Genomic DNA, 18,539 nt, shown 5'->3' with positions numbered 1-18,539 from the left:
AAACAAAGCTAACAAAGGGGTCACAAACTCACAAGCTTACAATACTACAAGTTTTTTAAGAATCCAGAATCTTTGAATTAAAAGCACCTAACTAAAATTGATCAAGCAGTCAAACCAACTAAACCCGCTAAAAACAAAAGACCGAGAGAGAGTGTGAGAGGCAGAGATATACAAAGTGAGACACCAAACCCAACCCCTACAGTTACATCTAAAGTAGACAAACACAGCCATAATCCTCCTACTACGTCAAAAAAAAAATTTAAGAATAATAGATTTTTCTTCTTCTTTTTTTACTCTAAACAGCGATATGAATATGATACACATAATCTTGTCCTCCCATGAAAGATAAAAACCAACCCCATCCACTCTATTATTTCTCTGCCCCCAAAGCCTGTACGGTCATCATCCTTCCTTCACCTCCCAAATCCTCTTCTACTCTACCTCCATCTTTCCAACGCCCTGTTTCCACCATAAAAACCATCACACCCCGGTTACAATATACAACTAGAGACCCTATGTATGTTTACCAACTATCAGCAAATATATATAACAAACTACCCAGGATATGGACCAGCAACATTCAACATGCCAAAATGGAGATAAGGAAGATGTTGTTGACAACACATATGTTATTTAGATTAACAGTGGATGATAGCTATGAACTTACATATTTGTCAACATCAACCCTCTTGTACACTAGACTCTAGGTCCGATCTGATCCAGACGACGAAGAGCTGTCACTGTCCGAATCTGCACGCCCAACACAGAGGGGTTTAGTAATAAAATTTCACATTTGCAATATATCAGAGGACATGTTAGATAACTCAGAGAGCAGCATGTACCACTAGAAGAGCTGGAACCACTGGAAGAGCTGCTTGAACTACTTGATCTGCTTGTCTCATTGTTTTGCTTCTCCACTTGCGAAGGTAATGGTGTAGGAAGTGTCTTCTTAGCTGCGGTAAGAATTATTATCCCTAAGTTGTTCCTACCAAAGAGAGGGAAGTTAAATATCTATATATAAGAGCCCGGCAAAATTACCTGTGTTGCCACCCTCCCTAGAAAACTCATGTGCCGCTGGTGCTGGAGCCTGCAATCAAGAGGAAAAACAAACAAATATGAGCATACAATTTCAAGTAAAACAAGAAAGCAAATAACAAAAGGAGTAAAATTCTCAGGATAACTACCATCTGTTGTTGGCTATTCCTCTCGGCTTCTGCTCTAGCTTGAATAGCTAGCTCAGCTTTTCTCTTTTTCTTGCTCAAGCCCTTTTTGTAGTTGGTTACAAATCTGTCCAACTCCCATAAGGTCTCTGGATCAACACTATCAATATCAACCTCAATTTCTTCATCCCGTAGCTTCACAGCAGTATTCCTCTTGTTAACAATTTGTACAATTGCATCTAGTTTATCTGGAGGCAAGTTTTGCAAGTGGCCACTTAGCTTCTGCTTCTCCTCATATGTCATATCTCTTTTATTTGGTTCGTTGGCCTTCGGCTTCTTCAGAGCAGGTGTCCTTCCAGAAGGTGTTGCACTAGTTGGTGTTCTTCCAGGTGTTGTAGTTGGTTGGCGATTACTCCAGTCTGCTCTGTCTATCGTATTCCTCACATTAATCGGTGGTGGCGGCATTGTAGGACCAAGTCTAGACCTCATTGTATGAGTTGGAAGATTCATTTCATAACCAGTGACAAATCTCATTTCACGATTGTAGTCTGCCTCTATTACAGCCCATCTTTCCTCAAAGATCTGTAATAGTGTTTCCGCCATGACATGGACATCTTGTCCTGGTGGGTTGTAAGTCATGGCATTGTGGAAAGTAAGTCTAACATCATCTGCAAATTCTCTTGGTGACTTGTACATATTTTTTGTTAACGCAGACTTTATAGTTCCCAAATCCATAGGGTGCTCGATAATGGTGAAGTAATCATGCAAACCTAGACCCTTCACGTCTACTGGAGCATTAAACACCCAACCATGCTTATGTTTCATCAGCCTTTCAAGTAGAGCACTGCAATTCTTGAAAACTTTAGACCCTGCACTAAACCCATGCCCAGCATCTCCTCCGTGCTTCTTCGCACTTGATTTTGATTTCTTGTTACTCTCTGCAGGTGGTAACTTGTCACCAAGTAAAAACTCTGAAGTTCTATAAAACTGATTTGCCTTGGGCGTTCTTTTCTCTTTCTCCACATGCTCATGGACTCCCTGAGTATTCTCCAACACTGATATGCTTAGTTGATTTACAGGCCTTGGTGCTCTGATGACCTCACGAGGAAGTCCAGCTGAGGCAAACCCAGAGAGAATCCTTCCTCCACCATTATTAATACCAGTGTTAATCAAAACACGAGAATCATTGTATGCACCAATCTCACCCTCTTTATCCTCTATCTTCTTTACCATACCTCTGACCACGTTAAGCTGATCCTCAAGCTTCTTCCTGATCTCCTCTTTCTGTTGCTTCGTTGTGGAAGCTACATGTATCCTAATACGACCATCTGCGTCCTCCTCCATAGGCATGCTTCCAGCAGCAGTAGCGTGACCAGAATCAGAGGTAAGGCCTGCGGGCTGTTGGGCATCTCTTTCAACAAGGTTTTCAGGGTGAGCTTCTTTTATCAGATTATCTGCATCTACCACGTGGACATATTCCTCAGAAGACACTTCAATGGGATTCTTATCAACAACAAGTGTATTGACATCTTCCACTGATAGGGATTGAGAAGGTACTTCAATAGGGTTCTTGTCAACGATCACAGTAGTACCATCTTCTTCTTGGGCAATACTTTTAGGAGGTTCCTTGATAGAGTTTTCATCAACAACCACTGTATTGACATCATCTTGAGCTTTGTTGCTTTGCGAGGGTGCATCTACAGACTTGTCGCCTACAATAGTGTTCACATCATCATCTTGAACCTTCTTATCCGTGGCATCATCCTGAGGTTGAGCATGAGTAAAAGCTTCCACAAGAGGCTTGTCAATGACTTTATCTGAATCATCACCAGGCAGGCTGTCTTCCTGAGAATTGGCCCCAAGAGCAACCTCTTGAACAGAATCCTTCACCACGACTATAGGATCCACGGACTCTGGAGCTAGAGTTTCAGAAGGATTCACATCACTGTTATCATTCTCGTTTTCTAAATTCGCCTCTGGTTTCTCGATGGCAAAGAAGGGCGACTGTTTTCTTTGACCTTTGCCTTTCCTCTTATAAACTTTAATGATTTGCTTCTCTCTAGCTCCATCGATTCCTTCTCCTCCGTTAACAGGCTCCGACGCCATACATACACTTCCGAAACCCTAATTTCACGCTCTTAATTTTGCCCTAAATTGATGCCTTTTTTTTTCTTCACTTCTCCCGATTAATACTGTCAGAAAGCCCTCTAATCAGCCGAAATCAAATCTTCCACCGTGAAACCCTAATTTCCAGAACGATTTTGAGAGAGTGTGCAAATTTGTGAGACTGCACAAAGGCCCACGAAATTAGGGTTTCTGATTCAAATTTGACGCAGCAAGTAGATGCGGACTATATGCGATTCAAAATTCCCCAGAATAAGAAGAACAGAGACAATTAGGTCATTCGAATCTCAGAGCTTTGAGATCGACACGAACCTTAGGGAAGAAGAAAAAAAAATAGAAAAATTCGTCAGGAAACGGAACCAGTAGAGAGAAGGTAAGGGAAAGAAAGGATTGATCTGGAAAAATAAGGAGAATTTGGAGGATGCTTTTACCTCAACGAGCTTGGGAGAGAGAAGCCGCCGCAAGAGCGAGGAAGAAGAAGAAGAAGAAGAAGCAACCCAGCGTTAGATTTTTTTTGGTTCGTTTACCCGACCCGATAGCTTTTTTAGGTTTGGGCCTCACAAACCAAATCACTTTCCCAAATATATTAAAAAGCCTAATAATCAAATTAAATTAAAATAAAAATATACTTCTCATTTTCTCAACAACAACAAAAAAATCTTGCTTATGATAATAATATATTGAAATAATACCATTTTCTCCAAAACACATTAATTTTATTATATCCATAATTTCTGAGAGATATTTAAGTGAAGGAGATTTACGCTGGAGATTGGAGATATTTTTAAGTGAAGGAGATCATAATATTTCTTTCCTAAATTGGTAAAAATTACAGTGTGAAATAGATACGATGATGGAGTTCTACCATGCATATTTTTTCTCTTCCAAATTATGTGTAAAATACTAGCTAGCGGACTATATATGCAACTGAATACAATAAATTGTGTTGCCAGCATGCAGCTCTATATATAGTCCTGGGAAAACAAAATATGTATCTCACAGTTCTGTGTTGTTAATTTTTATCATACATAATACGTTACATATGTCGAGCTAGCAAGCTGTTTTAGGTGACGCGTCTTTCTTATTTGAAGATTATAGAGCTCGAATACATTACACCATTAGGATTTAATTGAACCTTTCTCTCGAAAATGGCATTACATAGTCATACATTCTTCTAGGTCAGTGATGCCTCGGGTCAGGACCGCCAGGACTAAGTCGCTTCGAATCAAGAGTATTTCCAAGGATCGTCTCTTCGCCTTCTGATCTCACCTTCACCTCTTTTAACCTCTCAAAAAGCTCTCGTCTAATCTGTTCCACACGGACTCGACCACTCTCCTCCGCAACCAAACCTCGATGATAGTGGTGCACCGAGGTCAATTTGAGTAATAGAATTAGCAACACCAAACAAACCCATAACTTGAGACTTCCCATATATATGTAACTTCCTCTTAAATCTTGAAGGTAATAAGCTAGATATAAAGTCTTTGAAGTTTAAAGGTTGATCTCCATATACCCTCAACATGACAACATCAATGGTATATATAGGAAGCTATATACTGAGTGTTCATTCATCAATCTATATTTACTTTAAGTTGAAATTTAGTCAGATCGAATATAGCTTCCTATATATACATCCCTAAATTCATTTGATCCTCAATATGTCATGTATTATATATTTCTCTAAGAACAGTTGCAAGGTCATTATCACTTGATTGCGTTTGCAATATATGATATATTGATATTTTTCATGTTTTGGGGGTATAACGTATTCCTTTACCCTCAACATAGTAAGTGAGGTAATGTTTAATTTCTTTAGTTTTCTAAAAACACACAAAAACATAATTTACCACAAAACAAAGAGAAAGTATTGATTAATATGTAGCTGTGAGGAAAAACATAAGAAATTGCAATTCATATCCAATTATCCATGTCATTTTTATTCCAAGTCCAACTATAGGTCTCTCCATAAAATATATAACAAATTAAGAGCAACTGGAGTTTTATAGTAATTCCATAGAACCCAAATGTATAGTAACTACAAAATCATTTATTTTAGGATTTGTAGCAAAATGTCAAAATCTCTTTAGCTTTTTGGTTGATGGAGTGAAATGGATAACCAATGAAGATAGCGCATGACGTTTTCAGAGTTGGGAATGTATGCATAGAAAAGGTGGTGGAGACCAATTTATAACCTTTCCTTGGATAAAGAACCAATCTATAACCTTAAACGATGAATATTAAGTCCACCAAGACATATTCTATAGTTTTATTTGATGTATAATAGCATATAAGTGGTTACGGCCACGTGTACTTCAATTTGTAGAGCATGTCGACGACATATAAGAAGCTGATTATAGAAGCATCAATAGACGAAAAGTATAAAGCACGACAAAATATTTGAGAAAAGTGGTGACGTTTCATGAATTAACTAATCTTCGTTGCAGTGAAACCAATCGTCTATATGCACTTAACTAAGTTATAACATTACTTATATTATGTAATCTCGATAGGTTTGTGCCACTGTACCATTTTTTGGTCCATCTTTAAATTTAGCATTTTTCAAGAATCAAATCTCAGTTTTGTAGAAAACTCTTCACGGAAATTCGGGAAATAGAATCGTTCAATTTGGACCCTTTGATGATTTTGTTTATCAATTAGTATATATATATATAAGGTATGTGACATACAATTAACTCTTAAGTTGCCAAAAAAGACCAACTAATATTATTACTCTTCAGTTTATCATTCGAAGAATGTTAAGACTCCATTCTATCATATTTCGAGCGAGTTAATCTGAGAATGAGGTGAATCTAACAAGCCATCTATATCACACAGCAGGGAAGTTAGATACTAACCTCACAAGTCACAACACATATAAGCAAGTAGCTAAGTGCAGACCAAACACCTCGCATAAATGTTTCGGGTGAAGATTCACCTACGGTTTAAAAATGTCTACAAAAACCACTTTATAGCACAAAGCTTGAAACGAAGCTAAAACGGTTCCACACTGCTAGTGGGAATCCATTGTTATAATTTAAAAGCAACAACCATCAAGAAACAAATCTTCGCAACATTCTGATATCCATGTCGGAAGAAAGACAAACACAGACTGCTCATTTCTCATCTTCATCACTCGAAAGCCCAAGTTCTATTTTCACCTGCTTAACCTCTTTGACGGGTTTGTCGGAGGAGCCTGATGATTCTGAATGTTTTGTGTCATCCCCGTCACCCGTTTTCTTTACAGGTTGATGTTCTTCCTCTGTCGGTTTCGGACCAGCATCTTTGCTTCCTGATGATTCTTGTTCCACCATGGAGGCTTTCTTCTCAGTTTCATCAGGCTTCTTGTAACTAGATAGAACGCGTTGGAGCTCATCATTCAGATGCAGAGCCTCGAAAAGGACTCCCTCGTCGTCTGTTGTGCTCTCTATGATCATTTGAATCAACGGCTGACATTGCTTACATTTCTCCATCAGGCTTACCGTTAGATCGTCCTGTAACCATAACATATAACCTCATTACTTACTTTTGTCCAGTAAAAGTTTCAATGAATACTCAAAACAGATTTTGTTAAGAAAAAAAATACACATAGCTGAAAAAGAGTAAAGTTTTTTTTTTTTATAAAGCTTAATGAGCAAATAATGCAAAAGATTACCTCTGTGTGATTCGGCTTCCCTTCAGTATTCAACATGCTAGAGAGCAACTCGAGGCTGTTCCTTGTAATCTCAATCTGTTCTTTCTTATCCTCTATCGATAAGTTCCCAAAGTTATAATCAAGACCTTCATCATCCCCACGAGCCTGTTCTTGATTAGGAACCGGATAGCTACCAGGTGGCGGAACCGGAACAGGCCGTTGCATGAGAGACTCCAGAGAGGTTTGTCCCGGCATCGAGTTCTCTTCACCACGAGCGTTTAAACTGTTCACGCCTTCTAAGCTCTAAGAGAAATCACAAAGAGGAATAAGAAAAACAGAGAATGACACAAACTAACAAGAAAACGTCTTTGCATAATAAGCAAATCAGATTCAGGAGAGATTTTACCATATAAGTCTGATGAAAAACAGGAAGATAAGTAAGATCTTGGGATTGTCCCCAAGCTCTAATAAGCTGAAAAGCTCGCTTCCTGTTCTCAGGATCAGCTTCACCGTTCTTGACTAACAAAACCATCTCATCAAGAACCTTCTCAGAAGCAACTTCAGAGAAAACCTTCTCGCAGTTCATAGCACAAGCTTCTAAAAGCTCAAGGCTCAGCCTTTGGCTCACAGGGCTCCTACCTGAGATCTTCCTCTTGATAGCTCTAACAATCTCGGTGCCGTTAAACTCGTCGTTGTTAATCTGAGCACAAATCCTCATGTTCATTCCCCAATTCGGCTCCTCCAACGTCTCTAAAGTAGCTTCATCAACCATCTTCGATTCCAAGGTCGGAGCTTGAAGCATATCTTTCACTTTCTCACTAACCATTCTGCTCATCTGAGCTCCACCAGTCTTTAGCTTCTCTCCCCATTCCGCTATCTTCAATTTGTCCATATTCTAGTGATCCACCTACACAAGTAACCCAAAAAAATTCTCTAATTTCAAGAAGCCCTAAAAAAAACCCTAATTTGATTTCCGATTCAGTTTCGAGTCTAATAGTATCAAACAGTACACAATCGTAAATTCCAAATCAAGATCACAATCTAATGAGCAAAGATCAGGGAAGGCAAAAAAATTACAATAAATTAGATCTATGATCTATCAGAAGTGATGATCCTTGACACTGGAGAAGTAAATATAAATTGAAAATTGAATTAAAGAAAAAGTGAGAACCTGAGATGAAGTTTCCAACAGATGATCCAAGTCAAAGATCTTTTCGTAAGTTGTGTTGTGTGTTTGGTATTTGTCTTTGATTATTTAAGCTTCCATCTGCAAATCTGTCGGAACGAAATGTTCAGCAGAGAGAGTTAGAAAAGAGAAGATGAACACGTGGCATGTTGACAAAGCCTAACTCGAACTTCTTGTCAGGACTTTTCTTGTTGGGGTTAATGTGATTAATTATATAATTCAGGATGAAAATTCGAATAGTAAAAAAATAGTTCCGAGGCTAATTTAAACACTGTTTAGACTCTTTTGGGAAATACTTGGAAATCACGAGATTTTTATGACCGACGAACCCATAAAACACTAGTTCGACCACGGCGGCGAGGGGGCTGAGAAAACCGACGCGGCGAAGGAGTCCATTCCGATTAGAGTCATTATCATTCAACGATGGCCTCCATCACGAATTGGGTCCGATACATGGCTCACAAGCTCGAGTACTCTCTCACTCTCAGCCTCAAGGTTCTTTCTTATACTCTATCACTCTGTGACTCAGTTTGAGTTATGCTTCACTCCTTGCATTTGCCTGCCAGGATTTATGGAATTTTGAACTTTCTGATTCTCTCTATGTAATTTATAAAAAAAATGGTTTTTGGATTTGATTAAATTGACTAGGGTTTCTGATTTTATTTTTCCATCCAATTTTGATTTATCTTAAGGGAATTGCTTCCGTAAAGCGCCATTGTTCAACAAATTTTGCTTCTTCCGAGCTATGCAAACTAAATCTTTATGCTTTTCGTTGGTGATTGTTACTATAATAAAAGAGCACGCTTTGTTAAAAGTTAAAACAAAAAAAGGGAAATTTTTTTGCTAAGGGATCATTCTTTAATATGATCAGATTATATCCAGTGACCTGAAAAACAAACCTTCATGATTTTTATAGTCCTCTGTTTGTATCTTCTGCTGCACCTCAAGCCGTTTCTTTCAGTTCATTGAGTCGTAAGTGTGCATGTATAATCTGTTTTATTTACCATCCTTGGGTTACTCTGTCTGTTCAGAAACATACTCGAGAGAAGCTCAGTGACCGGGAACTCTTTGGTGTAGTCGTGAAGAATCTATTTTATGGAAAGATAACCTACTTACACAACTCCAATAAAGGACAAGAGATGGCCCCAACCATGGGATCAAATGAAAACACGCTACTTGTCCGTAAGCTACCAGTTGTTGATACAAGGTATGTTTCTTGGCGTTAAGGGTTTGTCTTTTTGAGTTTCACTTACATAAACCATGAGGTTACCACTTGGTGTTTCATGAAATGTGGCTCTGTACTCTGTAGTTGCACTGCTGGACTGCTAGTTATCTGAACGGGATAAAGTCATGAACTTTAGATTATTTATGTTTTCTTTCTTGCTTCTAAATTATCTGGACTGCTATATCTTACTAGGGGGTTTTAGATTATTTTAATTTCCTTTCGTGCATTTCGAGGTTGTAAGTAGGCATAAGGATTCTAGGATTGACATTGGAGTTTGTATTTGAAGTCACAACTGTAGACAAGAGTAGGATCTTTGTGAGGAGAGCTAAGTTTCTCAGTTTCCCTGATCTTGAGACAAAAAAAGAAAGAGATTTTTGTTGTTTTGCTCTGAATCCTCTGATAAATAGTGGGCGTATGTATGTCTACCTTGATTGGACGGAATTGATTAGGTTGGCACCGATGAGCCACTGAAAATATGAATTTTGCATTTCAGCTTTCTGATGTATCTAAACATCAGTTGAATCCCCCTAGTTCTCAAGCCTTAACTAATCATGTGCATGGTTATTACTTATGAGTGATGCCCATCTGACTTTTGTGGTATTTGTCTAGGTACGTTTTCATTGGGGATGCTGTTGTCTTGAAGGACCCGAATGAAACAAATAAGTATATAGTCAGAAGATTGGCAGCTTTAGAAGGATCTGAAATGGTTTCAAGTGATGAGAAAGAAGAGCCCTTTGTTCTTGAAAAGGATCAGTGCTGGGTTGTAGCTGAGAACCAAGAGGTGAAATCTAAGGTACACCATTTTACTTTTTCCGTAACACGACACACTTGAAAAAATCCAGCTCCCTTACAGTTGTCTATGTAGCGCTCTTGCAATGATGAGTTACATCAGAGAAACTGAATCTCTGTATACTTATGATATGTTTGAATAGGAAGCATATGATAGTCGAACATTTGGTCCGATTTCAATGACGGACATAGTAGGAAGAGCTATATATTGTCTGAGGACAGCTGTGGATCATGGTCCAGTAAGTAACAGGTAAGAGAAGAGGGTATCGTCTCCTATCAGCTTTAAATCTTTCTCTTATTCTTTTCTTACTGGGAGAGAGAAAATAAATCCTGTTTGGTCATAACAGTGAATTTGCCATGGAAGAGGATTCTCCAATACTGGCGGTAGAACTTGATGTGGATGAAATGGCAAAAGACCACAAGGCGTAATAATAACAAGGAAACATCTCGCAACACGTTTCACTGTCTCTTTGTTTCAGTTTCTAAACTCCAATGTAGATGTCATTGGGGAGATGTTTGTGGCAAATGTTGGCCCCCCTTGGTTCTAATCTTAATACGGATACTGTTTGAGTGTTGAGGAAAATAGGTTCATTCATGGTGGCTTTATCCTCTATGAACAACCATTTTCTTTAGAGAATCCAAAACCACGGTTTTAAACCGAGCTGAACAAGTCTGTACCGAAAATAAAATAATATGAAATTGATTTCGGTTTGGTATGATTGTAACCGGGAAATTAGGACTATCGCTTCGGTTTAATTTCGAATGTTGTCCAAAGCCCATAAAAAAGCCCAATATGAAGAATTAGTGTTGTTGTTGTTACCAAGACGAAGAGACAGAGAAGACAAAGAGGGTCGAGAAGGAAAAAGGGCAATGCAAGAAGAAGCTTAAATCTATCTCCTTTCGCCGAAGTCTACTCATGGCGATGTCGGGAACTTTCCATTTGAATTGTGATTACGTCCCTGGTAATTCACTATCCTCTCTCTCTCTCTCTCTCTGGCTCTTCCTCTCTCCTGTCTCTAACATGTCGTTGTTAATTTTGTTTTTAATGTAAATCCATAATTCTCGTTGATAATTATGTTAAGGCTTCTCTATATGTTTGCTGGGAAGTTTTTGTTAATGGGTTCTTCCTTAAATTCTCAGTAAAACTCACTGTTTTATGCATTAGTCACTATAGTCGGAAACGGCGGTGTGTTTAAGAAAATTTGATTTTTGTTTTGTTGTCCACCAGTTGTTCGATGAAATGTTTCTTAGAGTATAATATGTAATATACTTCGGCTTATTCGTGTGTGGACTGTTTATACATGCTTATGTTTACTTATTAGTTGGTATATTTCATTGGTAACACAGGTTGCACACTGTCAGGCAGCCGTTGCTTCTCTAACTCTGCTGTTTCAAGAAGAACGCTTGCCATACTACCTTGGTCTTCCTGTCTGGATCACAAGAATGGACGTCTGAAATCTATCCCCAATACTACTTCTTTTGTTTGCCGAGCTAGTTCTGGCGGCTATAGGAGAAATCCTGATTTCTCAAGACTTAATAAGCATGGTTCCCGCGGAGGCAACAGGCAAAACGAAGGGAGAGACGATTTTGACATCGAAAACTCTGACATGTTGTCTTCAAGAAATGGACCTTTACTCTCTCTATCTAACTCCCCCAAATTCCAAGCTACCTCATCCCCTGGACCAAGAGAGAAAGAGATTGTTGAGCTTTTCAGAAAGGTTCAAGCTCAGCTTCGAGCTCGTGCTGCTGCAAAGAAGGAAGAAAAAAAGATTGAAGAATCTTCTAAAGGGCAGGGAAAAGAAAGTGAAACTGTTGATTCCCTTCTTAAGTTACTAAGGAAGCATTCGGGAGAGCAGAGCAAGAAGCAAGTTAGCAAATTTAGCAGCCAGGGAGATGTACATGGAGATACTGTCGACAAACAAGACCGCAATGGAAACCTTGCCAATTCAGAGAACAAGGATTATAATTCGTCATCCTTTTCCAGACCAACATCAAGCTTCAGAAGAAAGTCGCCAGTACCAAGATCTAAATCACCGCCAGCTTACTCTAGCGAGGCAACTTTTGATCAGGAATCAAGTTANGGTTCAAGCTCAGCTTCGAGCTCGTGCTGCTGCAAAGAAGGAAGAAAAAAAGATTGAAGAATCTTCTAAAGGGCAGGGAAAAGAAAGTGAAACTGTTGATTCCCTTCTTAAGTTACTAAGGAAGCATTCGGGAGAGCAGAGCAAGAAGCAAGTTAGCAAATTTAGCAGCCAGGGAGATGTACATGGAGATACTGTCGACAAACAAGACCGCAATGGAAACCTTGCCAATTCAGAGAACAAGGATTATAATTCGTCATCCTTTTCCAGACCAACATCAAGCTTCAGAAGAAAGTCGCCAGTACCAAGATCTAAATCACCGCCAGCTTACTCTAGCGAGGCAACTTTTGATCAGGAATCAAGTTACAGCGTAACTTGGACCCAGAAGAAGGATACAGTGGAGACGCATGATGAGCCTGAGAATGAGCCTGTGAATGAGCATGAGAAGGAGCATGAGAAGGAGCCTGAGTATGAGCATGAACCTGAAAATGAGTTAGAACCTGAACCTGTGACAACTATGCTTGCATCAGAGTCAGAGCAGAAGCCAGAGTCATCATCATTTTTTCAAGAGGAGGAGGAGGATGATGATGATGTTACTCTAGAGGTGTTATCAGATGATGAGGATGTTATTTTAGATGTGTTGTCAGATGATGAAGAGTCCCTCGATGATGCTGACGAAGATAGTGATGAAGCTGAGGAAGAAGCCGAGGAGGAAGCCGTGGAAGACTTGAGTAAACTGAAGCTGATGGAACTGAGAGGCATAGCAAAGTCACGGGGACTAAAAGGGGTTTCAAAGATGAAGAAAGCCGACTTGGTGGAGTTGCTTGGTAGTGATTCCAGCTGATTTGACACTGAAAGAGACTCAAATACAGAGGAACCCTTGCTCTAGTATGCACCACTTGAAATGAGTTATTTTCTCTGTTTTTGGTTTGTTTGAAATTAGTACTGGCGGTGATTTTCTTGGTTTACTAGGATTTAATCTTTTGTCAACTCAGTTTTAACGAGGCACTATTTGGTGTTCAATCATGGATTTTCAAAAATCTATTACAAACCGGTTGATTATGTTGTTCTAACATTCTATGATATATATAGTCGACTCAAATCTCTCTTAGTAGCTCCAAATTCTGGAGAAGTAGCACAAATGCTTTGAGACTCACAAGGTGGAGTTGCATATTGTTAGCTCATCAGAAATGGTATTAGACTATTGTAATAACCGTTTCTTTGGCTCAGAAACTTACTCTATAAGTCGGCCATGCTATGTTGAAAAAAGTGAACTGGATTCGTCTCATCCGAGGTAGGTCCGGGACCTAGTTACAGATAAAGTGATAAATTGATAAATATCATCACCATTCTCTGGTTGATTTTCCCATTTAGTTGTCACTTGTCAACCACGTTTTAATCATTTCATGCTTTTCTCATTGGTTTTATGTGTCGAAGAACCAAAGTTTTCCATTTAGTTTAGTTGATGGTGGTGATATAAATCTATAGTGGAGTCATCGCTGGATCATCGATAATATCAATGGTGCTTCTTGGGTAATAATTTTTTAGGTTATCTCGTTTTGAGTTTTATTAATGTGCAATTCAGCTTTTGTGTTTAGAAATCACAATTGGGTCAACTGGAGCTACTGAATATGTTATGCATGTATAATAAGTATGTTATGACTTATGAGAGAGGTGGACCATGATTAATCAATCTTAATCAATCTTTTTGTTGTTAGTTTGCCATTACTGATAGTGAAACCAGAAGAATTTAAAATGTGACTATATTAGTAATTCATTGTGCATAGAAAAAGGGAATATGCTTTTAAAAGTATCCAACTATTAAAACAACAATATTATAGTCTTGGCTTTCTTTAGTTTAGCCATCCACTAAACATGTTTTAGTTACAGAACCAATGATTTTAAATTTATAATTATAAAGATGTTAAAAGATAAAGACAAACATAAGAAAAACCTCTTTTTTTTTTTTTTAAACAATTATCATAAGACGTCAAATGAAACACAAACAATCATAATTTCGGTTAAGCTTGATTCGAACATTATTTCAGAATATATCCTATAGTAATTATATCATATCATTTATGTAACGTAATTTTTAATCAACCAAAAATACCTTAAGATTGATATTTTCAGACTGATATAAGAAAGTTAAAGGACTTTTTATTCATGTGCATCACAAAGCAAGAAGATATACGTCCTTAACTCTCTCAACTACAAAAAGAAAAAAGAAAGGAAAAAAAAAATTAGAAGTCAGAAATGTCAGAGATTTCTCCAACTATAGGAGAACTAGTAAGATGGTCAAACCAAAACTCCATGTCATGGTTATACAATTTCGAGAAGCTAAAACCCTTGTCATTTCTATCTAATGAGCCCTCCCAGTTCTCTATCTTTATCTCGTTCTTCACATGATCATCGCCTGAAATGTTATAATCCATCGATACGACTTCTGACCAAAAGCTCTCATCTATCAATGCAGGAACATCTTTTGATGACGTCGCAGAGTCTTTGTTGTTATTATTGGAGATGTGATCGTTATTGTTTCCCGATGTTGTAACCGCTGAAACGTCAGCACTACTACTAGATTGTTGTTGTTGTTGTTCCGGAGAGGTTGGCCTCTTTGCATCTGTAGTAGTAGTAGTAGTAACGACAGTTTCCTTGTTATCTCCATCTTGATTCTGGTAGAGTCTTTTCTTCAAATGAGTGTGCCAAACATTTTTAATTTCATTGTCTGTTCGACCTGGCAATTTTGCAGCTATCGCAGACCATCTACCAAACCAAAAAAAGGTATCAAGCAAAATGTCACATAAATGAAAGAATAAAAAAATTCATCAATATGTTAATACGTCTACTACATTGTGTAATGAGAACAAAACAAACAGAGAAGCTATTGGAGAACCTCATGTGGTATAGTTAACAAAATATTGCACATGTCTTTACACTGATGAATGTGCCTATCTTGTCTAGTAGTGAAAATTGTTATAAAGAAAAATAAAATAAAAAAGTATAATTAGGAAAAGAAAAAAGAAAATTGAAATTATTTAGTGGACAAAGGCAATCACGGGTTGGAATCTTCTCGGTTATCAGCCCCACACAGATGTATGTAATATTTCAAAAAGATTTTGGAGTAAATCTAGTCACACTCACAAAAAAAAAACTTTGGAGAAAACAAAAACAAATTAGAAACGATTTTTCCAAAGTAACGAAACCTTTTTTTTTTTCTACAAAACAAAATTCATCCTTTTAACATTGGAGAAAAGGGATTTAATTTCTTAAATAATACTAGTAGTATTGGTTTGATTTATGGTTCTGAGAAACAAATAAAAAAAAAATCGAAAATTTAGCAGATAAAAAAAGGAGGAGGAACCTGTTGCCTAAGATTTGATGTAAGTTGATGATAGTATCTTCTTCAAGAGAAGTGAAATTGCCACGCTTGATGTCTGGTCTCAAATAATTAATCCAACGAAGCCTGCAACTTTTGCCGCACCGAAGTAGCCCTAATAATCATTTCACAAAAACACCCCACCATTTAAAAACAAAACCTTTACACTAAAAAAAAAATACATAAAGATAAGAAAAATAAAGGATAATATATACCGGCAGATTTAGGGAGAGATCTCCAATTGGGATGGCCATGGAGAGTAATATAATCGATCAAGAGTTGATCTTCTTCAGCACTCCATGGCCCTTTCTTCAATCCCATTTTCTCACAGCATGGTCTTCTCCCCATTTTTTTTTCTTGAAGATTTTGTGTTGGTGAAGAAAGCAAAGGAAAGCCAAAAATGTTGAGAGCAAGTAGTGTGCGGCGATGGCTTTAGTGTGTTAATATATATATATATAGAGAGAGAGAGAGAGAGGTATATTGCGGCAATAGGAAAATGACAAGCTGGCAAAAAAAAATATTTTTCTAATTTTAGTACACAAATATCAATGCTCCCAACTTCTTTTCCTTTTTTTTTTTCAATGAATAGTCATCTCTCACCTTTCTTTTTTTTTTTTTCTCTAATTTTTTTTTTTGATCTGTATGAATTTATAATTATACTGCGAGGAAATAAACAGGGCGAAGATATAGATGAAAGATCTAAATTTGAAAAGACAATAAAAAGTTGAATTTGGTACTTAATAGTAATTGTATGATGGTACATGTGAAGGTGTTTTTAGCCGTTTAAGCAAAAGAATAGATAGGCTTATTAATAAAATGGGGCAAAGAATAGATAGGCTTATTAATGATTTTATAGGCCCAAATTAGATATGTCGAAAACGAAGTCGCGCTATTGTAGGTGGTAATCGTGACGGTAAAAATTACAGTAATCTTGTTGTACGTTGCAGAATTTTGATATAATGATGGAGCAAATAATAATTTTACTTACATCATGATCGGAACATGGATTTAGATATGGGACGACTCCGTGTTAACAAAATGTACGTACTTAATTGATTGATATGGCCATATGGGTCCAGATGATGTGTTGTTTGGGTTCAGACCCTCTCTGTCTCTCTCGTGAGTCGTGTCCGTGTCTGGCTCAAAATAACGGAACGTGTTATAACCCCTACTTCAGATACATTTGTTGAGGCCCAAAACAAGCCTCATCAAGTCATAAAGGAGGGAAAACAATTAATCATAAGAGATACAGTATGTATGGGTCCATCCATAATTTTTTTTTTCAAAATTATGATAGGAACCAATACTAATAAACAAGGGGGGCGTTTAATTTATCTTTTTGGTTTTGTTTGATACTCTCTTTAAAGATCGTATGTGTTGTCGTTGGGATTAAAGTAGGAACTAAAACCGGACAAACCTGGTTAGCAGCAGAGAGTTATTCTGCATTAGCTTTTTTTAGTTTGTTAAAAAAAAATTAAATCAATAAGAGAAATTATAATATTATTAATATTTCATAATTATATTAACAATTCCAGAAAATTAAGATTAATATGTTTTGAAAATATATTTACTACAGTCTTACAATGGTTAAATATATATCACTTAATATTAGATATTACAAAAAAAAATATATCGCTCTTATTTCCATCAAAAGAATTAATGTGAAGAAAAACATCAAAATTGCATCTTAGAAGAGAATGATCGTAAACAATGAACTGAATTCTAAATTAAGACTTGTAATCTTATACTATCATTTGTGTTTAAAGAGATGCACTTTTTTTGTACACATTTAGTCAACTATTAATATTTTGTTTTTTTTTAATTGAATTTTTCTTCAATTGTTTACCTCTAGATTAAACAACAAAACTGTTGAATAAGATTAACTGAGTATAAAAGTGAGATATGAGCGTATGAATCGGAAAACTATTGTTATGATTTAAATATTTGAGAATGTGTACCTTTAATTCTACGTATGACCACTTATGTTTAAATTGTGGTCTGACAAAAAAAAAAGTAGACATACAAATTGAGATAAATTAAAACAAAATAACTTGAGATACCAACAAATATATTTAGAAGATCAATGTATTTATGTTTCGTCAACGTATATACAAACTACTCGTTTTTGATTAGAATTAGGTGTTTTATTACAATCCTTATCATGTAAGATTTTGAATACCATAGTATTTTTATTTGTTTGATATATATTGTTATTGTTTGTTTGTCGTATTTGCATCATAGATTAACTTACATCCTACTATATTAATTGAGAAGTACAAATATGAAACTAACCTTAAAGTGTGTAAAAAATTACATTCAATTGCTATTAGAAAAATTAATTAAGCTTAATTAACTAATTTAAGTAAATATATTTAATTAAAAATAAAAAACACTCACAGATCAAATATTAAAAATTTTTAAAAAATATTTCCCTCTCTTATAAATTATGGACGAAATTACTATTTTTTTTAATATATAAACCAATCAGAATTTTAAAAACTAAGATTTTATATCTAAGTATACAATAAAATTATTTTTATTAATTAAATTCGAAGATTTTGTTAAGATTTCAAATTATGGTTCTCCTATCATCTTTATTTTATTTTATTTACCAATTATTTGGAATTTTCTTATAATACTTATAATTAATAAAATGCATATTTTCTGCATATGTTGTGATTTGAATTTTTTAAAACGAAAATATATTACTCAATGTATGACAATGTATGTTTTAATTTCCACATTAGCGGGTTGATAAAACTAAATTTATATAGATAATAAATTAATAATTTTTATTTGCTCATAATTATAATATTAAAATTACTATTTTATATTTCATAAAATAATAATGCAAATACAACAGACAAATAATATAAAACTGTGATACTATTTTATCTCTCATAATTATAATACTATTTTATTTTTTTTTTTTGTGATAAGAGTTTTAGTACTCAATCTAGGTTTCCT

The 18,539-nt window shown here is 36.3% G+C and overlaps 6 protein-coding genes across 9 annotated transcripts; 2 read left to right on the top strand and 4 right to left on the bottom strand.

Annotated features, from left to right (window-relative positions):
* Positions 1-3,825, bottom strand: LOC109124626 (transcription factor GTE4). Of its 2 annotated transcripts, XM_010487616.2 has the most exons (6): positions 3,716-3,825; positions 1,185-3,596; positions 1,039-1,087; positions 843-953; positions 668-750; positions 1-459 (listed from the first exon to the last, which is right to left on the bottom strand). In XM_010487616.2, the coding sequence occupies exons 2-5, from the start codon at positions 3,264-3,266 to the stop codon at positions 704-706; spliced, it is 2,289 nt and encodes a 762-aa protein (XP_010485918.1). In that variant the 5' UTR covers positions 3,267-3,596; positions 3,716-3,825; the 3' UTR covers positions 1-459; positions 668-703. The 2 variants fall into 2 exon arrangements, with proteins under 2 accessions (XP_010485918.1, XP_019098857.1); XM_019243312.1 differs by having other exon boundaries at positions 1,185-3,792.
* Positions 4,459-4,715, bottom strand: LOC109131421 (CLAVATA3/ESR (CLE)-related protein 3-like). The gene has a single exon (XM_019242430.1). It carries the CDS (start codon positions 4,713-4,715, stop codon positions 4,464-4,466), a length of 252 nt encoding a protein of 83 aa, XP_019097975.1. The 3' UTR covers positions 4,459-4,463.
* Positions 6,160-8,266, bottom strand: LOC104764121 (TOM1-like protein 2). The gene is made up of 4 exons (XM_010487577.2): positions 8,087-8,266; positions 7,322-7,822; positions 6,937-7,218; positions 6,160-6,775 (listed from the first exon to the last, which is right to left on the bottom strand). The coding sequence occupies exons 2-4, from the start codon at positions 7,805-7,807 to the stop codon at positions 6,398-6,400; spliced, it is 1,146 nt and encodes a 381-aa protein (XP_010485879.1). The 5' UTR covers positions 7,808-7,822; positions 8,087-8,266; the 3' UTR covers positions 6,160-6,397.
* On the top strand, positions 8,501-10,826 carry LOC104764111. The gene is made up of 5 exons (XM_010487566.2): positions 8,501-8,596; positions 9,133-9,308; positions 9,936-10,119; positions 10,259-10,365; positions 10,463-10,826. Exons 1-5 carry the CDS (start codon positions 8,525-8,527, stop codon positions 10,542-10,544), a joined length of 621 nt encoding a protein of 206 aa, XP_010485868.1. The 5' UTR covers positions 8,501-8,524; the 3' UTR covers positions 10,545-10,826.
* Positions 10,932-13,259, top strand: LOC104764086 (rho-N domain-containing protein 1, chloroplastic). Of its 3 annotated transcripts, none has more exons than XM_010487548.1 (3): positions 10,932-11,077; positions 11,463-11,832; positions 12,197-13,259. In XM_010487548.1, the coding sequence occupies exons 1-3, from the start codon at positions 11,032-11,034 to the stop codon at positions 13,035-13,037; spliced, it is 1,257 nt and encodes a 418-aa protein (XP_010485850.1). In that variant the 5' UTR covers positions 10,932-11,031; the 3' UTR covers positions 13,038-13,259. The 3 variants fall into 3 exon arrangements, with proteins under 3 accessions (XP_010485850.1, XP_010485841.1, XP_019098856.1); XM_010487539.1 differs by having other exon boundaries at positions 11,463-11,884; positions 12,249-13,259; XM_019243311.1 differs by having other exon boundaries at positions 11,463-12,184; positions 12,549-13,259.
* On the bottom strand, positions 14,334-15,994 carry LOC104764076 (myb-related protein Myb4-like). The gene is made up of 3 exons (XM_010487528.1): positions 15,788-15,994; positions 15,558-15,687; positions 14,334-14,959 (listed from the first exon to the last, which is right to left on the bottom strand). Exons 1-3 carry the CDS (start codon positions 15,918-15,920, stop codon positions 14,437-14,439), a joined length of 786 nt encoding a protein of 261 aa, XP_010485830.1. The 5' UTR covers positions 15,921-15,994; the 3' UTR covers positions 14,334-14,436.

Source organism: Camelina sativa, chromosome 3 (assembly GCF_000633955.1).
Source record: "Camelina sativa cultivar DH55 chromosome 3, Cs, whole genome shotgun sequence".
Classification (NCBI taxonomy): domain Eukaryota; kingdom Viridiplantae; phylum Streptophyta; class Magnoliopsida; order Brassicales; family Brassicaceae; genus Camelina; species Camelina sativa.
This window is presented reverse-complemented; position numbering and strand designations above follow the sequence as displayed.

What these genes read in the sequence shown, in the direction of transcription:
- LOC109124626 (XM_010487616.2), bottom strand. Translation starts at nt 3,266, where the DNA reads ATGGCGTCGGAGCCTGTTAACGGAGGAGAAGGAATCGATGGAGCTAGA. An exon ending in GGAATAGCCAACAACAGATG is followed by an intron (nt 1,088 to 1,184) that starts GTAGTTATCCTG and finishes TCTTGATTGCAG; the next exon opens with GCTCCAGCACCAGCGGCACA. An exon ending in TGGTTCCAGCTCTTCTAGTG is followed by an intron (nt 751 to 842) that starts GTACATGCTGCT and finishes TTGGGCGTGCAG; the next exon opens with ATTCGGACAGTGACAGCTCT.
- LOC109131421 (XM_019242430.1), bottom strand. Translation starts at nt 4,715, where the DNA reads ATGGGAAGTCTCAAGTTATGGGTTTGTTTGGTGTTGCTAATTCTATTA.
- LOC104764121 (XM_010487577.2), bottom strand. Translation starts at nt 7,807, where the DNA reads ATGGACAAATTGAAGATAGCGGAATGGGGAGAGAAGCTAAAGACTGGT. An exon ending in TTTTTCATCAGACTTATATG is followed by an intron (nt 7,219 to 7,321) that starts GTAAAATCTCTC and finishes GATTTCTCTTAG; the next exon opens with AGCTTAGAAGGCGTGAACAG. An exon ending in GGAAGCCGAATCACACAGAG is followed by an intron (nt 6,776 to 6,936) that starts GTAATCTTTTGC and finishes TTATGGTTACAG; the next exon opens with GACGATCTAACGGTAAGCCT.
- LOC104764111 (XM_010487566.2), top strand. Translation starts at nt 8,525, where the DNA reads ATGGCCTCCATCACGAATTGGGTCCGATACATGGCTCACAAGCTCGAG. An exon ending in CTCTCACTCTCAGCCTCAAG is followed by an intron (nt 8,597 to 9,132) that starts GTTCTTTCTTAT and finishes CTGTCTGTTCAG; the next exon opens with AAACATACTCGAGAGAAGCT. An exon ending in CTACCAGTTGTTGATACAAG is followed by an intron (nt 9,309 to 9,935) that starts GTATGTTTCTTG and finishes GTATTTGTCTAG; the next exon opens with GTACGTTTTCATTGGGGATG.
- LOC104764086 (XM_010487548.1), top strand. Translation starts at nt 11,032, where the DNA reads ATGGCGATGTCGGGAACTTTCCATTTGAATTGTGATTACGTCCCTG. An exon ending in GAATTGTGATTACGTCCCTG is followed by an intron (nt 11,078 to 11,462) that starts GTAATTCACTAT and finishes TTGGTAACACAG; the next exon opens with GTTGCACACTGTCAGGCAGC.
- LOC104764076 (XM_010487528.1), bottom strand. Translation starts at nt 15,920, where the DNA reads ATGGGGAGAAGACCATGCTGTGAGAAAATGGGATTGAAGAAAGGGCCA. An exon ending in ATCTCTCCCTAAATCTGCCG is followed by an intron (nt 15,688 to 15,787) that starts GTATATATTATC and finishes AATGATTATTAG; the next exon opens with GGCTACTTCGGTGCGGCAAA. An exon ending in CATCAAATCTTAGGCAACAG is followed by an intron (nt 14,960 to 15,557) that starts GTTCCTCCTCCT and finishes TTGGTTTGGTAG; the next exon opens with ATGGTCTGCGATAGCTGCAA.